Source organism: Culex quinquefasciatus, chromosome 2, assembly GCF_015732765.1.
Source record: "Culex quinquefasciatus strain JHB chromosome 2, VPISU_Cqui_1.0_pri_paternal, whole genome shotgun sequence".
In the NCBI taxonomy this organism is placed as follows: domain Eukaryota; kingdom Metazoa; phylum Arthropoda; class Insecta; order Diptera; family Culicidae; genus Culex; species Culex quinquefasciatus.
Window position 1 is genome coordinate 20,176,682 of NC_051862.1, and position 14,375 is coordinate 20,191,056.

Sequence of the window (14,375 nt, forward strand, 5' to 3'; positions counted from 1 at the left end):
TTTTTATTTTAAGATTAAAAATTTAATCTCAATCTAATCTAATCTAATCTAATCTAACCTTATCGCAGCCAGTCTTTCGAGGGCATCCTGGAGAATGCCTTAGGTTGATTAACGTCTAGCCTCTTCTTGTCATTATTAACATTTTCAGTGCCCCATTGCATTAAATTGCATTGAAACATCATAAACGTTAAAGCGGCCAGGCCAACTGCGTAAAGTTTACCGCAAAGATGATTCGTTGAATTGGATTGAATTTGAGCATAAATGATCAAACAACAATACAGTTCTGAATCTACAGGGGAGGAAGAAACGTGGGGATCTCCCGCTCACGTTCCTGTTTGTTTAGGCAATGAATCGTTGGGAGCACCATGCTAAGAAGTTTTGGTGCTCCGGGACCCTCATGGATGGGACATCGTATTTCCACGAATGCCCTGGACACTAAATGCCGTGGTTATAGCGCCACAACTCGCTCATCAAAATTTAATCTCAATATAAAAAAAATCAAATTAAAACTCTAAATGAAAATTCTAAAAATATATTTTTAAATCATAGTTCAAAATTGAAGTTTAAAATTTCATTGAAAATTTAAAAAAGAAAATTAAAGTTCAAAATTTAATTTCAGTTAACTCCAGTTCAGGTTCAATTGGGTCCTAAAATGAAATTAAAATTTGTGGTATTATTGCTCATAACGATAAAGCTTATTTTTCTGAGTAAATTGACCCTTGGAACGACCGCAAAGGATTTAAAATGGATTTTTAATTGAATTAAAAAAAAATATTTTCACGGTCCTTCTTGACAGAAAATTAACATTGGACTTTAGTACCCAATTAAAATTTAAATAAAAAATTAAGGTACTATGTTCAAACTCAATATTCAAAACCAAAATTTAAAATATGAGTTCTAGGTTTCAATTTGAATTTGTGTTCTGAAATACGTTTTTAATTTAATTTCTAATTATATATTTAACAGTTAAATCAAACTAAAAATAAAAATTTAAATTGGTATTCAGAATTGAGATATAAATTCGAAATTTAAATTTTACAATCCAACAGTAAATTACAAAATGTAACGTCAACAACTAAAATATAATAACAAAATTCTTAGTTATGATCTCGGTTATGATTCAAATTTCAAGTACAGTTGATTATCTAGATTATCCGAAGGCCTCGGAAAAATTTCCCTTCGGATAATCGAATCAAGAAAAAAAAATATTATACTTATTTTTTATTGTCGAGTCTACCCCTGAACTACACTCAAGTGATTAATTTTTTTTGGAATCCAAGATGGCGGCGAAATTCTTCTTCTAATTTATACACTCATACCCGATGGTTTGACACCAACTGTTGTCAAACGAACAGTGTCACTTTTTAGTTTGCACCCCTTTTACACGGAGTTCACACACACTACCAAAAGATTGTTTTGATAGTGTGCGTGAGCGCCATGTAAAAAGTGACAGTTCGTCACTTTTTAGTTTGACTTTGACCAACCAACGGGGTACAAACTAAAAAAGTGTCAAACGATAAAGTGACCAATCACCGGGGGTTGAGTGTATTCAATTTGAAAAATATCATTAAAACATTAGAAAATGTGGAAAATTTTCAAAAGGAGCGTAAAAAAAATTGATTACATTTTTTTAGGCGCGTCTAAAAAATGTATAAATCGTAAATAAAAAGCTAACACCATGAACATCCCTAATGCAAAAACGATATAATTTTATCGTTTTATTTTCCTTCACGACAGCACGCTCGGCTGTGTTTACTAACACAAGTCCTCCGTCGCTCGGAACGATCGCGCAATCCACCCTTCGGCCTTTAAATCGCCCAGAAAATGCCCTCCAGCCTGTAAAACGACAGCAGCTGTCCTGTTCGCCGTTCAGTGTGTTAAGTGTATGTAAATGCAAGTGTCCTCAGGTGAAATGGCTACCCGCGAGAACCGCCTACGGAAGCAACCCTGCTCGCTGTACAATTCGTGAGTTTTTTTTTCTTCACTTTCCCTTTACCTGATTAATGGCTTACGTGACTTTTCTCCTCTTGCGTAGGTGCGTGCGCTTTGTCGCACGCAACTTGAAAAGGTACAAGCACGCAGAATTTCTGGACCGGATTCCGCCTATGATCAAAAACTCGATCATACTGAACGTGACCCGTGCCCAAAAGGGCTTTCACGACGACGAGCTACTCGGAATGTTGCTGAACCGACAGCTGACGCGGATCAACCTGTCCAGCTCGACCATTACGGACGAAACGTTGCTGGCACTGGCTGGCCAGTGTCCGAACCTGAAAAGTTTGATTCTTACCCAGGGCGAGTACCGATTTACCGGAACGGGCCTTGCGACGGTCGTCCAAAGCTTTCCTCTGCTGGAACAGCTATCCGTCAAGGAGTGTGACCTCGTGGACGATGCGTTCGTGGCCGACCTGGCGCACAACTGTCCCCAGCTGGATCTGCTAGATCTGGAATCTTGTGCGCACGTAACGGACGCGTCCGCCGAGGCGATCAAGCCGCTTCAGTTGACCAAGCTGAATCTGTCGCGGACAAAGATCTCGGACGAGTTTCTGAGCGCGATTGCCCACGAACGGTGCGGCGGAACGCTGGAGGATCTGAATGTGGGCTACTGTAAGATCTCCGGTGCGGGGCTGGGGAAGCTGCCCTGGGAGACTATCAAGTACATTGGCTTCGAGGGCTGCGAGGTGGATGGTGAGTAGAAGGATTATATATTCTAGAAAATAATTTTGATTACGGACACGCTCCTTAATTTATTTTAACTGCACGATTCCATTATTACCAAAGTACTTTGTCGTTATTGAAGATAATTCGATGAGAACTCATTTAATAAATCAATTTATAAGGAATTTATTCAACAAAACCTTCTTAGGCCGTATCAAAACTTGTAGAAGATGTTATTGGTCCAACAGTGTTAAGGAGGCATTAGACTATGCCAAACAAAAAACAAACTCGCAATCAAAGCAAAATATATGCAGGCTGACGTTTCTGCAAATAAATAAAGCTGTCAAAAGTGCGAGTTTGTTTGCTTGTCATAATCTGATACCTTCTTAAGTATTCACAAATTTGCACAGCTTTTTTGAAAATACCTTTAATTTTAATAATTTGAAATATGAGCATCAAACGACGCGAAGAAACGGTCAAGGAAAGGGTAAGGAAAAAAATCAAATATAAAAATATTCAAAGCGAAAATTTAAAAATTCAATATTTGGAATAATATGAAATTTAGAAATTGAAAGATACAACTCACATAAAATTCATAAATTCACAAATGTAACAACTTAAAAAATGCAAAATAAAAATAGAACTGCTGACTATCAAAACAACGTAATTGGGCCAATGTCGAAATGTGAACAAAGAATCCATCCTGCTAGTTCCTAATGTAAATATCAAAAACGAATCTCGAGGTTTCAGTACTTTAGAATTTAAAAATTGGGACCATTCACTGTTAATATTAGAACTTAGGAAGTTTAAGAATTTAAAAGATTGTTTAAAATTTTCGGAATATGAGGAATTTTAATTATAAAATCTTTAAGAATTTTATTTTTTTAAGAATTTTATGAATTGTATTAAATTTTTGATTTTTAAGAATTTTAAGAATATTATTTTTTTAACAATTTTAAATGTTTGAAGAATTTTCAAAATTTCAAGAATTTTAAGGAGTTTCAAAGTTTTAAGAATTTTAAGAATTTTAAAATTTTTAAGAATTTTTAAATTTTTAAAAAAATTTATATTTTTGAAAATTTTAAGAATTTTTAGAATTTTAAGAATTTCAAAACAAAAAATAAGAATTTTAAGAATTTTTAGAATTTTAAGAATTTTAGAAACTTTAAGGATTTTAAGAATTTTAAGTGTTTTAAGAGTTTTAAGAATTTTAAGAGTTTTAAGAATTTTAAGAATTTTAAGAATTTTAAGAATTTTAAGAATTTTAAGAATTTTAAAAAATTTAAGAATTTTAAGAATTTTAAGAATTTTAAGAATTTTAAGAATTTTAAGAATTTTATGAATTTTAAGAATTTTAAGAATTTTAAGAATTTTAAGGATTTTAAAAATTTTAAGAATTTTAAGAATTTTAAGAATTTTAAGAATTTTAAGAATTTTAAGAATTTTAAGAATTATAAGAATTTTAAGAATTTCAAGAATTTTAAAAATTTTAAGAATTTTAAGAATTTTAAGAATTTTAAGAATTTTAAGAATTTTAAGAATATTAAGGATTTTAAAATCATAAGCATTTTAAGAATTGTAAAAACTTTAAGAATTTTGAGAATTTTACGAATTTTGAGAATTTCAAGAATTTTAAGAGTTTTAAGAATTTTAAGAATATTAAGAATTTTAAAATCATATGCATTTTAAGAATTTTAAAAACTTGAAGAATTTTTAGAATTTTGCGAATTTTGAGAATTTTACAAATATGACGAATTTTAATTTTTTTTAAAAGAATTTTAAGAATTTTAAGAATTTTAAGAATTTTAAGAATTTTAAGAATTTTAAGAAATTTAAGAATTTTAAGAATTTTAATAATTTTAAAAATTTTAAAAATTGTAAGAATTTTAAAAAAAATTAATAATTTTATTCTTTAAAGAATTTTAAGAATTTTAAGAATTTAAAGAATTTAAAGAATATTAAGAATTTTAAGAATTTTAAGAAATTTAAAAATTTTAAGAATTTTAATAATTTTAAAAATTTTAAAAATTGTAAGAATTTTAAAAAAAAATTAATAATTTTATTCTTTAAAGAATTTTAAGAATTTTAAGAATTTAAAGAATTTTAAGAATTTAAAGAATTTTAAGAATTTTAAGAATTTTAAGAATTTTAAGAAATTTAAGAATTTTAAGAATTTTAAGAAATTTAAGAATTTTAAGAATTTTAATAATTTTAAAAATTAAAAAATTGTAAGAATTATAAAAAAATTAAGAATTTTAAGAATTTTATTCTTTAAAGAATTTTAAGAATTTTAAGATTTTTAAGAATTTAAAGAATATTAAGAATTTTAAAATCATAAGCTTTTTAAGAATTTTAAGAGTTTTAAGAATATTAAGAATTTTAAAATCATATGCATTTTAAGAATTTCAAAAACTTAAAGAATTTTTAGAATTTTACGAATTTTGAGAATTCTACAAATATGACGAATTTTAAATTTTTTTTAAGAATTTTAAGAATTTTAAGAATTTTAAGAAATTTAAAAATTTTAAGAATTTTAATAATTTTAAAAATTTTAAAAATTGTAAAAATTTAAAAAAAAATAAGAATTTTAAGAATTTTATTCTTTAAAGAATTTTAAGAATTTTAAGAATTTTAAGAATTTTAAGAATTTTAAGAATTTTAAGAATTTTAAGAATTTTAAGAATTTTAAGAATTTTAAGAATTTTAAGAATTTTAAGAATTTTAAGAATTTTAAGAATTTTAAGAATTTTAAGAATTTTAAGAATTTTAAGAATTTTAAGAATTTTAAGAATTTTAAGAATTTTAAGAATTTTAAGAATTTTAGAAATTTTAAGAATTTTAAGAATTTTAAGAATTTTAAAAATTTTAAGAATTTTAAGAATTTTAAGAATTTTAAGAATTTTAAGAATTTTAGGAATTTTAAGAATTTTAAGAATTTTAAGAATTTTAAGAATTTTAAGAAATTTAAGAATTTTAAGAAATTTAAGAATTTTAAGAATTTTAATAATTTTAAAAATTAAAAAATTGTAAGAATTTTAAAAATTTTATTCTTTAAAGAATTTTAAGAATATTAAGAATTTTAAAATCATAAGCTTTTTAAGAATTTTAAGAGTTTTAAGAATTTTAAGAATATTAAGAATTTTAAAATCATATGCATTTTAAGAATTTTAAAAACTTAAAGAATTTTTAGAATTTTACGAATTTTGAGAATTTTACAAATATGACAAATTTTAATTTTTTTTTAAGAATTTTAAATGTTTTAAGAATTTTAAGGATTGAAATGTTTAAACATTTTGAGAATTTTTAGGAGTTTTAGTATTTTTTAATCTCTGCATTGATTTTTTTTTTTCAAAAAGAGTATCGAAACGACTCAAAGTTTTGCATTAAATTAGAGTTTTTTTTGTTATATTAATCAAACAACACGTTTAAAAAAATCCCCTCCCATCGCAGATCTCGAGTTCATCGGCATGAACAAGAACCTCAAGTACATCCAGTGGACGATAGCCAACTGATGGATATTCCGCCACGCCCAGTGGTCCTGCAATATTTAACCAACGAGCGCGTGATTCTTATAATAGATGACAAGAGAGAGAGTTTAATTTTTAATATTTTTAACTAACCCATAACGAACAAACCCCATACTAACTTACCTATATTTATATGCTGATCGTCTGAGACGATCCGACCCTTTGTTTAACAACTCCAGTGTGTTCCCATACTAACAACGTCGTGTTTCTATTCGTTTGTGCGTTCGTTTTATAGAGTTACTACTGCTATTACTACCAGTGTGATATGTGACACATACAAATCCCAGTTTTGAATGCACTTCGGATTCCCGATTTTAGGAACCTTACACCAAAATACGAAAACTATTTGAAAAACATGAAAATCTCAAAGCAATTACTATATATTTATCCTTATCTAAATATATATTATATACAAAACTAAATACAACTCACAGTATTCGTACTACTCTCACTTTAAATTTAATGCACTCCAAGCTAATAATGTGGACAAGCGTAATGAAGAAAAATCAAATAGGCACTCAAAAAGCACATATTTTAGTACTATTTATCGAGACTACAACAATCTAAATTCAATCATCGAAAGCTAAATAAAATTCTGAATCGATTCGAAAAAAAAAATGCCTACGAAACAAAAGAAATATATTTTAACAGCACAAGAAAAAAAAACCATTGATAGTGAAAAATTTTCGAGGACCAATCACTCTATTCACTCTTCTTCCTAACTATCTTTCTCCCTTTCAAATTTCATGAAAAATACACCAAGAAATACGGCTTGAAAATGTTCAACTTTTAATATTTTTTTAAAATGTAAATCAGTAATAAAAGTTGACCACTTTTTTCGCCACCGTTTTCTATTACAAAAGTAACAAAGGAACCCCTATTCAAATCACAAGTTGCCCAATTTTTAAAGATTTTATCAAAAACACAACAGAAAAAAAAATTCTACCAAAACCGAAATATGATAAATGAAATTCCGCTCTAAATTCTTTGAAGTAAAAAAGCAAACTAGAGGAAATTTGATACATTTGATGACCATCTGTCAAACGAATTCTGGAAAAAGCCTTAGAATAAGGCGGCCAGGCCAACCGTGTAAAATTAACCGCAGCGATGATTCGTTGAACCACGATAAAAGTGCGTCAAATGTGGCAAATTTTCGTCAAAACGTTTTGTTTTTTTTTCAGTGTTTGAATTTTCAACAACTTCTATGTAATACAAAAAAAACTATATTCAAGGACCAGTGGCTCGCAAGCAAACTAACTCTAGAACAATAGCACGCGCGAATAGGCTAAACTAAATACAACTATATTAAAACTTTTAAAAACCCTAGGCGTTAGCAAGCAAGTAAAAGTGATAATCGCAAGCATTTAGTACGGAGCAACTATTTGATCAAATCAAAAATATATACTACAAATAAAATTATAATCTTACAAAGTTTGACCTAAATTTATAGAGTGTGTATCGTAACAAATCTAAACTGTTGGGAATTTAATTAACTTACTTTTCAAAAGCAATTAGAGCATAATTCAAACACTATATATGCTAACCAATCGTCACACAAACACACTAACGCCCTTCTCCTATTGTTGTGAATGTTAAAACTTCTAACGTGCTGTCTCTCTGTTAGTTTAACAAAGATTAACTTTACCTAATTGTAACTGTTCGAGAAAGACGGAAGGAAACAAATAACACATTGAAATTATAACACCACAAAAACGAAACAAAACTAAAAACTAAAACGGAATTTTAGCGCCAGTAGTTTTGAAGAGGATCAAAAAGTAGTGAAAATTTTAGACGCGATAATCAAATGGATTTATACAAACAAACAAAGCAGCTAGCCGCACGTTCGAGCCCACCAACAGAAAGGCCGAAACGCTAATTGACCACAATTTTAGATACACTGCTGTTATTAAATATATTGAACAACTAAAAAGGTAAATTATCTAAGCACTAGTCCAGCAATCGAGCAACAACCACTCAAAAAAAAAACACATTCACACTTAAAATCAGCTGATCGTACTATCTAGTTCCACAAAGCTAATGAACTTAGGGAAGCAATAACATACACGCATACTTATGGAATCAAATAACATTAATACTAAATTTAAATACTAATACTATCGTTAAGCTGTAACTAATCGAAAAAATTAAGAGGCTATGTTTGAATTATAAGCAACAACAACAAAAATCACTTTAATGCAATATATTTACACCCCTAATTAGGCACCGCGTGTCGTTTGATCACTTAAATGGAGCCTAACATTTCAAAAGGGCATAAAACTTTTGTAAACAATAGTGTATCCCTTTCACTCGAATGACAGTTTACATTAGGTGTGAAAGCGACACACTCTTGTCTAAAAAAGTTATGTGCCCTAATGAAATGGCAAGCACGAAATAACGTTTGCAATAAAAGCACGTTCGAACCACATTCTTTTTATTTTCATCACTCTCGAATTGCAAAAAAAAGAAAATAATCGAATTATAAATGTTTGCATTTTTTGACACATTCGCATCGATTTAGACGTACATTTTGAAAAACAATAACCGTGTAAAACAAGTTTACATCAAACAAATGTCACAAAAACCTCTTTTTGGAATTTTTAAATTATAATCCAAATTATCGCAAAAAACCAAAACACCACATATTTTTGCAAATGTCCGAGCAAACAGGAATTAATAAACATAATAAAACCCATTCTGTGTGTGTGTGACGTCAGATTATACAAGTTAAAGTAATGTGTGGTATTTGTTCAGTGTTTTGCATTGCCGCGGGATCAGAGTTGGAATTGTTCAACGTTGCGAACAAAAATAAAGAAACGATCCGCATAAACAACCCACAGATCTTGATTTCTGCCTTTTCCATACCTGGATTCGAACTGATGACCTTTAGATTGCGAAATCGACCTAAATTTTTTTTAAATGTTAATATTAACTGTTTTAAAGATTTTGGAACTCCCGGATTAAATTTTTGAAAAAGTTTGCTACAATTTGAATCAGTAACGGTGAATATTTCTTACTACCCTTGAAATTTTCAGTATGAATGTTCAACGTGAAAAAAAGTTACTTGTGCAATTTTCTGTCTTAAAAAAACAAATACGTATTTTAAATGTTTTAAAATCAAGCCCAACTTTTTTAGTGAAGTCAACCACGACCTTAGACATTTTCAAATGTATGTTTTGAAAATATATCAACCAGTAAGAAAAATAAAGCTAAGGCTATTGCATTTTTTCCTGGCTTTTGTCTCCTTCAAATATTAACCAAAAAAAATCTAGTAAAAAACCTTGTCATCTGAGCAATTTTCTCCAAATACCGGAAAAATGGTTTTTATTACTATTTTCTGATTTCACAAAATCTGTATTTATAAATTAAATTTTTTATGTAATTTTTTCGGAAAAAAAAACAAAAATCCTGTTGGGCTTGTTGTTATTTGTGAAATTTTCTGATTTAAAAAAAAATTGAGAATTTTAAAATCAATCGCAGCATTTAAATAGGGCTTTGTTGTAGAACTACTGCTGATTAATGAATTTATTGCCCTAGATATAAGAATTGTTGGACCGTTCTAGATAATTTAGATTAATTTATTAATCATGAATTGTTGCGTAAGTCGCGTAAAGATTTGAAAAACTGTACCGTCAACTGGGGCGAATTGGGACAGCAGTTTCAGCCATGTTGGAGTATAATATTTCGATTTTTTTTTTTTGGTTTAAAACCCCGTCTTGGGAACAATGAAGCTCCTTTTTCGAGTGGTATGAATATGAATGACAGTTCTCCCATAAGGAAAACATTGTAGAAAAAAAAAAACAAAAACTGCTCAAATGGTAGTGGTCCTTTAATATTTTTTTCTGACAGTTGACCGAGCTCGTCGAAAACGACGTAGGTCCGTCTAACTGTGACACCTGCTCTCGCTCATACACATCCGAACAAATGAGCGCAACGCAAAGTCACTCAAATGACTACTCTCACCACCTGTCTCATTCGCGCAGAGCGCGTTCACTTGACCCATGACAGCGGTCAAATGACTGTTGTCACCACACTTACCCACACAAGCAAGAAAAAGATAGGAAAAGAGAGAAAGAGAGGGAGCATGTGTCGTCGTGTCGCCCGGCGAACATTCAATAATCGTGCCGATGACTCTTTCAACTCTTTCAAATACCAGACTGAGTGAGAGACAACAACGCTTACCCCTACACCACCGGTCTAGACTTTTGAGATTTTACGATTTTTAAGTTTAAAAGTGAAATTTATATGTGAGACTTAATTTTTCACATCACGTTACTGAAAACAGGTTTTTTTTTCATTGTAGTTCACTGCCGTTCTACGCATAATTGTCCCATGTTCAAAAAAGTGCAACTGAGAAAAACGCGATTGAAGTTTTTCGACCGATTTCTGTGTTTCTACGCATAATTGTCCCGTGGGTTCCTATTCGCCCTATGTGTCCCTAATCACCCCAGTTAGCAGTTTATCACCTTTGTTAGTGATTCTCTTGCTTTACAAATGGTAAACAAGACATAAGGTTTAGTAAAACTAATGATTCCGTGTAAGAAAATACTTGGTGGGACAATTATGCGTAGAAGTTTAACGATGGGACAAACAGACTTGGTGTTGTTTTTAATGAGTTTCCGAACAAAGTACCAGATTTTATGTGTTTTTCTTAAAGTACACATCAAACTAAACTTAAAAATGTCATAAAGTCAAAATCGACCAAAACTGACATGGGATACTAAATTAGCCATAGTCATTCAACAAATTAGGCACAGTTTACAAATTTTGAAAAATATAAAATGGCTATCAAGATTCCTACAATATTAGTTATTAAAAATACGTAAATAACATGATTGAAATTCAAATTAATGTTTTTTTTATGAAAAAGAGTTTTTAAGGCAGAGAGTTTTTAATGGCTGCTGTCCATACCAAAATGGTATGTAAATATTCAAACAGCTGTAACTTTTGAGTGAATTTTCTGATCAATTCGGTGTCTTCGGCAAAGTTGTAGGTATTGTTGAGGACTTTTGAGTAAAAAATAGGTACACGGAAAAAATTTGCAAACTTTTTTTTTCACTGAAACTCAATTTCCCAAAATACGTATTTTTTGATTTTCTACATTTTTTGATATGTTTTAGGGGACAAAAATCCGCAACTTTTGAGCCATAGAGAAACATGGTCAAAAAATCTGCCGCCGAGTTAGGGGAACAGCATCTAATTCCAGCGTGCCTCTAATGTTGGCAGGTCGGAACTTTGACATTCAATTAAAGCTAATTTAAAGCGTTTTCAATTGAAATCGAGTGATAAATAGCTCAATAAGAAGTGAGCAAGCAAGTTTCTATCAAAAGTTTTGCAAAATTAGTTGTTTGAATAGTGAAAATCAGCATATTGGATGGAATTAGGAGCGAGTCTTAACCTGCCAAACATACGAGAATTTCCCCTATGTATTTTTGAAAAAATAGTGATTTTCGGAAAAAATCAAAGTTTCATGCAAAAACAAATTTGACATTATTTTTTAATGCAAAATTTAATTTGCAATCGAAAAATACTTTACAGATTTTTTTGATAAAGGGCTCCGTTTTCAAGATATAGCCACCGAAAGTTTGATTTTAGCGAAATATTTGCAGTTTTTCAATTTTAAAAAATAGTGACCATGTTTCTAAAAATATTTTTTTTGAAAAGTTCAGAAAATTTGCTATAAAATTGTCTAAGAGACATTGAAGATTGGACCTCGGGTTGCTGAGATAGAACCGCTTTAAGAAAAAGAAACACGAAAATTGAAGTTGTATTAATCTCATTAAAATAACCCACCATTTTCTAATGACCATAACTCAGCAACTAATGGTCCGATTTTCAATTTTAATACATGAAAAATCCGTGAAATTTTCCGATCTGAACTTCTCAAAAAAATATTTTTAGAAATGGTCACTAATGGTGCAAGCCAAGGGTGCATGATACTGATGATACTCGTCGGTTGACACACCTAGGCGAGGAACATCCCGGAAGGAGCCCAACTACATCCGTAGTGCTGTTTGGACAAAACAGCATGGCTCTGGTTCCTTGCAAGTGTCCTATTTTCTTACCTCCACGTTGGCTTGGTTTAGTCATCATGATGACAAGGTGTAACCTAGCTGGTGGCCTGTGGAAACGACTCGTAAACCTTTGACCAGCGAGGGTCAGAGTAGAGACGGCTAGAAGAAAGGGGCGCGTCAATGTGGGAAAAGGAAGTAATTTGTGATTGTAGACGGTATTGTTTTGATTCGCAGTATGTTGAGTCAACTGCTGTGGATGTACCTGAGCATCGTTTACTATCCTCCATTTGATTTCGATTATGCTTATTCGATTCTCTTATTTCTCAATGCTTTTCCACTCTATTTTACCAATTAATGCTGCTGTAACAAACTGTCTGCTTTCCCTTAATTTGGCTGCGATGTCAATTTTGTTTATCATGTGCCTTTTCTTTATTTATCTATTTGAATAATTTCTCATCTTCCCTGTAAATTGCCCTCAATACAATCTAAGCTTGTTTGTTACCTCTATTTATTAACTATTGTTAATTTCTTTATCTACTTCATAAATTACTATCTTTCCTTTACTATTGATTCTTTACTGTCCATTGTTTTGAATCTTCACCTTTTACTTAAGCAAGTGAGGTTCGAGCCCTTACTCAATTTGTGAAATGATTAAAGGATTAACACAAATATTTTTATTGTACTTTTGAAAAACTTTTCTAAAATGCTTAGGACCAAAATATTGTAACAAAACACCGCGACAAAAGAAATAGCAACAGATAAACACGACTTAACGATAGGTAAGATTTCAGGAGAAAACAATACACAGTAAATAACAACTAGTTTTTGAATTCAAACTAAAAATAAAACAGTTTTTGCTTTAAAGAAAGTTGTTAGGCACACTTTAAATGGTTAGGCGCTAAGCGATACTTACATCAAACCCTACGTAATGTACCACCCCCGGCCGAGTTAAAATGCGTAACCGGAAAAGAAGGTGTGCATGCCTGGCACGAACACTCAAAGCGTATTCTAGCGTGCTGCTCGTACTGACTCAGAGCAAGGGTGAGATGTAGGTGTAAGGGCAGTGCGTGTTCGTCGGGAACCTCGTGCATAAGATCGGTCAAGGCCCGTTCATACACTGAAAATTGCGAATTTAGAAATGGTCACTAATGGTCACTATTTTGAAAAATTGAAAAACTGCAAATATTTCGCTAAAATCTTGAAAACGAAGCCCTTTATCAAAAAATCTGTAAAGTACTTTTCGATTGCAAATTCAATTTTGCATTACAAAATAATGTCAAACTTGTTTTTGCATGAAACTTCAATTTTTTTCCAAAAATCACAATTTTTTCAAAAATTCATAACTCGGCCATTTTTTGTTTGACTATGTTTCTCTATGGCTCAAAAGTTGCGGATTTTTGTCCCCTAAAACATATCAAAAAATCTCGAAAATCAAAAAATACGTATTTTGGGAAATTGAGTTTTAGTGAAAAAAAGTTGTTAAAAAGTCTGCTATTTTTGTCGTGTTTCTATTTTTTCTCAAAAGTCCTCAATACAATACCTACAACTTTGCCGAAGACACCAAATTGATCAGAAAATTCACTCAAAATTACAGCTGTTTGAATATTTACATACCATTTTGGTATGGACAGCAGCCAAAATTGTATGGAGACTTGTATGGGTGAACCAATGACGCAAAATAGCTTATTTGGTCATAGGAAAGGCCCCCAAGTCAAATTAAAAAATACAAAAAATAAAAATGGTCGGAATTAGAGAGCCTTTATGGAGAGGCGAAATGTCACTCTCAGGGTTCCAATCGAGCAACAAGGTCATATAAGAACAAGGTCGGAATCAATTTAAAATCATTTTGACAAAAAAACGAGACTTATAACAATCAAAAGTATTGTAAAACTGTTGTTGATAATAATCTGATAGTTTTTGTTATGTTTGTGCTTGTTCGGTACAAGAAAAGTGCCAGCACCAAAGAAAAACTACAAGTTTTTCAACCTTAAATTTGAATGACTTTGAGTGTTTGAAATTTCTCCCAGAACATTTCATTTCCCTATGTAGGTCCCTAGTCGGAATCGGCCGGTTTCGTAGAGAGTTGCTCAATGAGAAAAAAAAAAAAAAAAACACCAAAAATATAAGCCTCGATGTACCGCGTGATGACGAACGACTCAAACTCTGCCGCGTAGAAGAC

General features: G+C 30.8%; 1 protein-coding gene across 1 annotated transcript; it reads left to right on the forward strand.

Annotated features, from left to right (window-relative positions):
* Window positions 1-1,744: 1,744 nt before the first annotated feature.
* On the forward strand, window positions 1,745-8,012 carry LOC6051905 (F-box/LRR-repeat protein 2). Its single transcript, XM_001868228.2, has 3 exons — window positions 1,745-1,965; window positions 2,036-2,688; window positions 6,109-8,012. The coding sequence occupies exons 1-3, from the start codon at window positions 1,892-1,894 to the stop codon at window positions 6,168-6,170; spliced, it is 789 nt and encodes a 262-aa protein (XP_001868263.2). The 5' UTR covers window positions 1,745-1,891; the 3' UTR covers window positions 6,171-8,012.
* The last annotated feature ends 6,363 nt before the right edge of the window (window positions 8,013-14,375 follow it).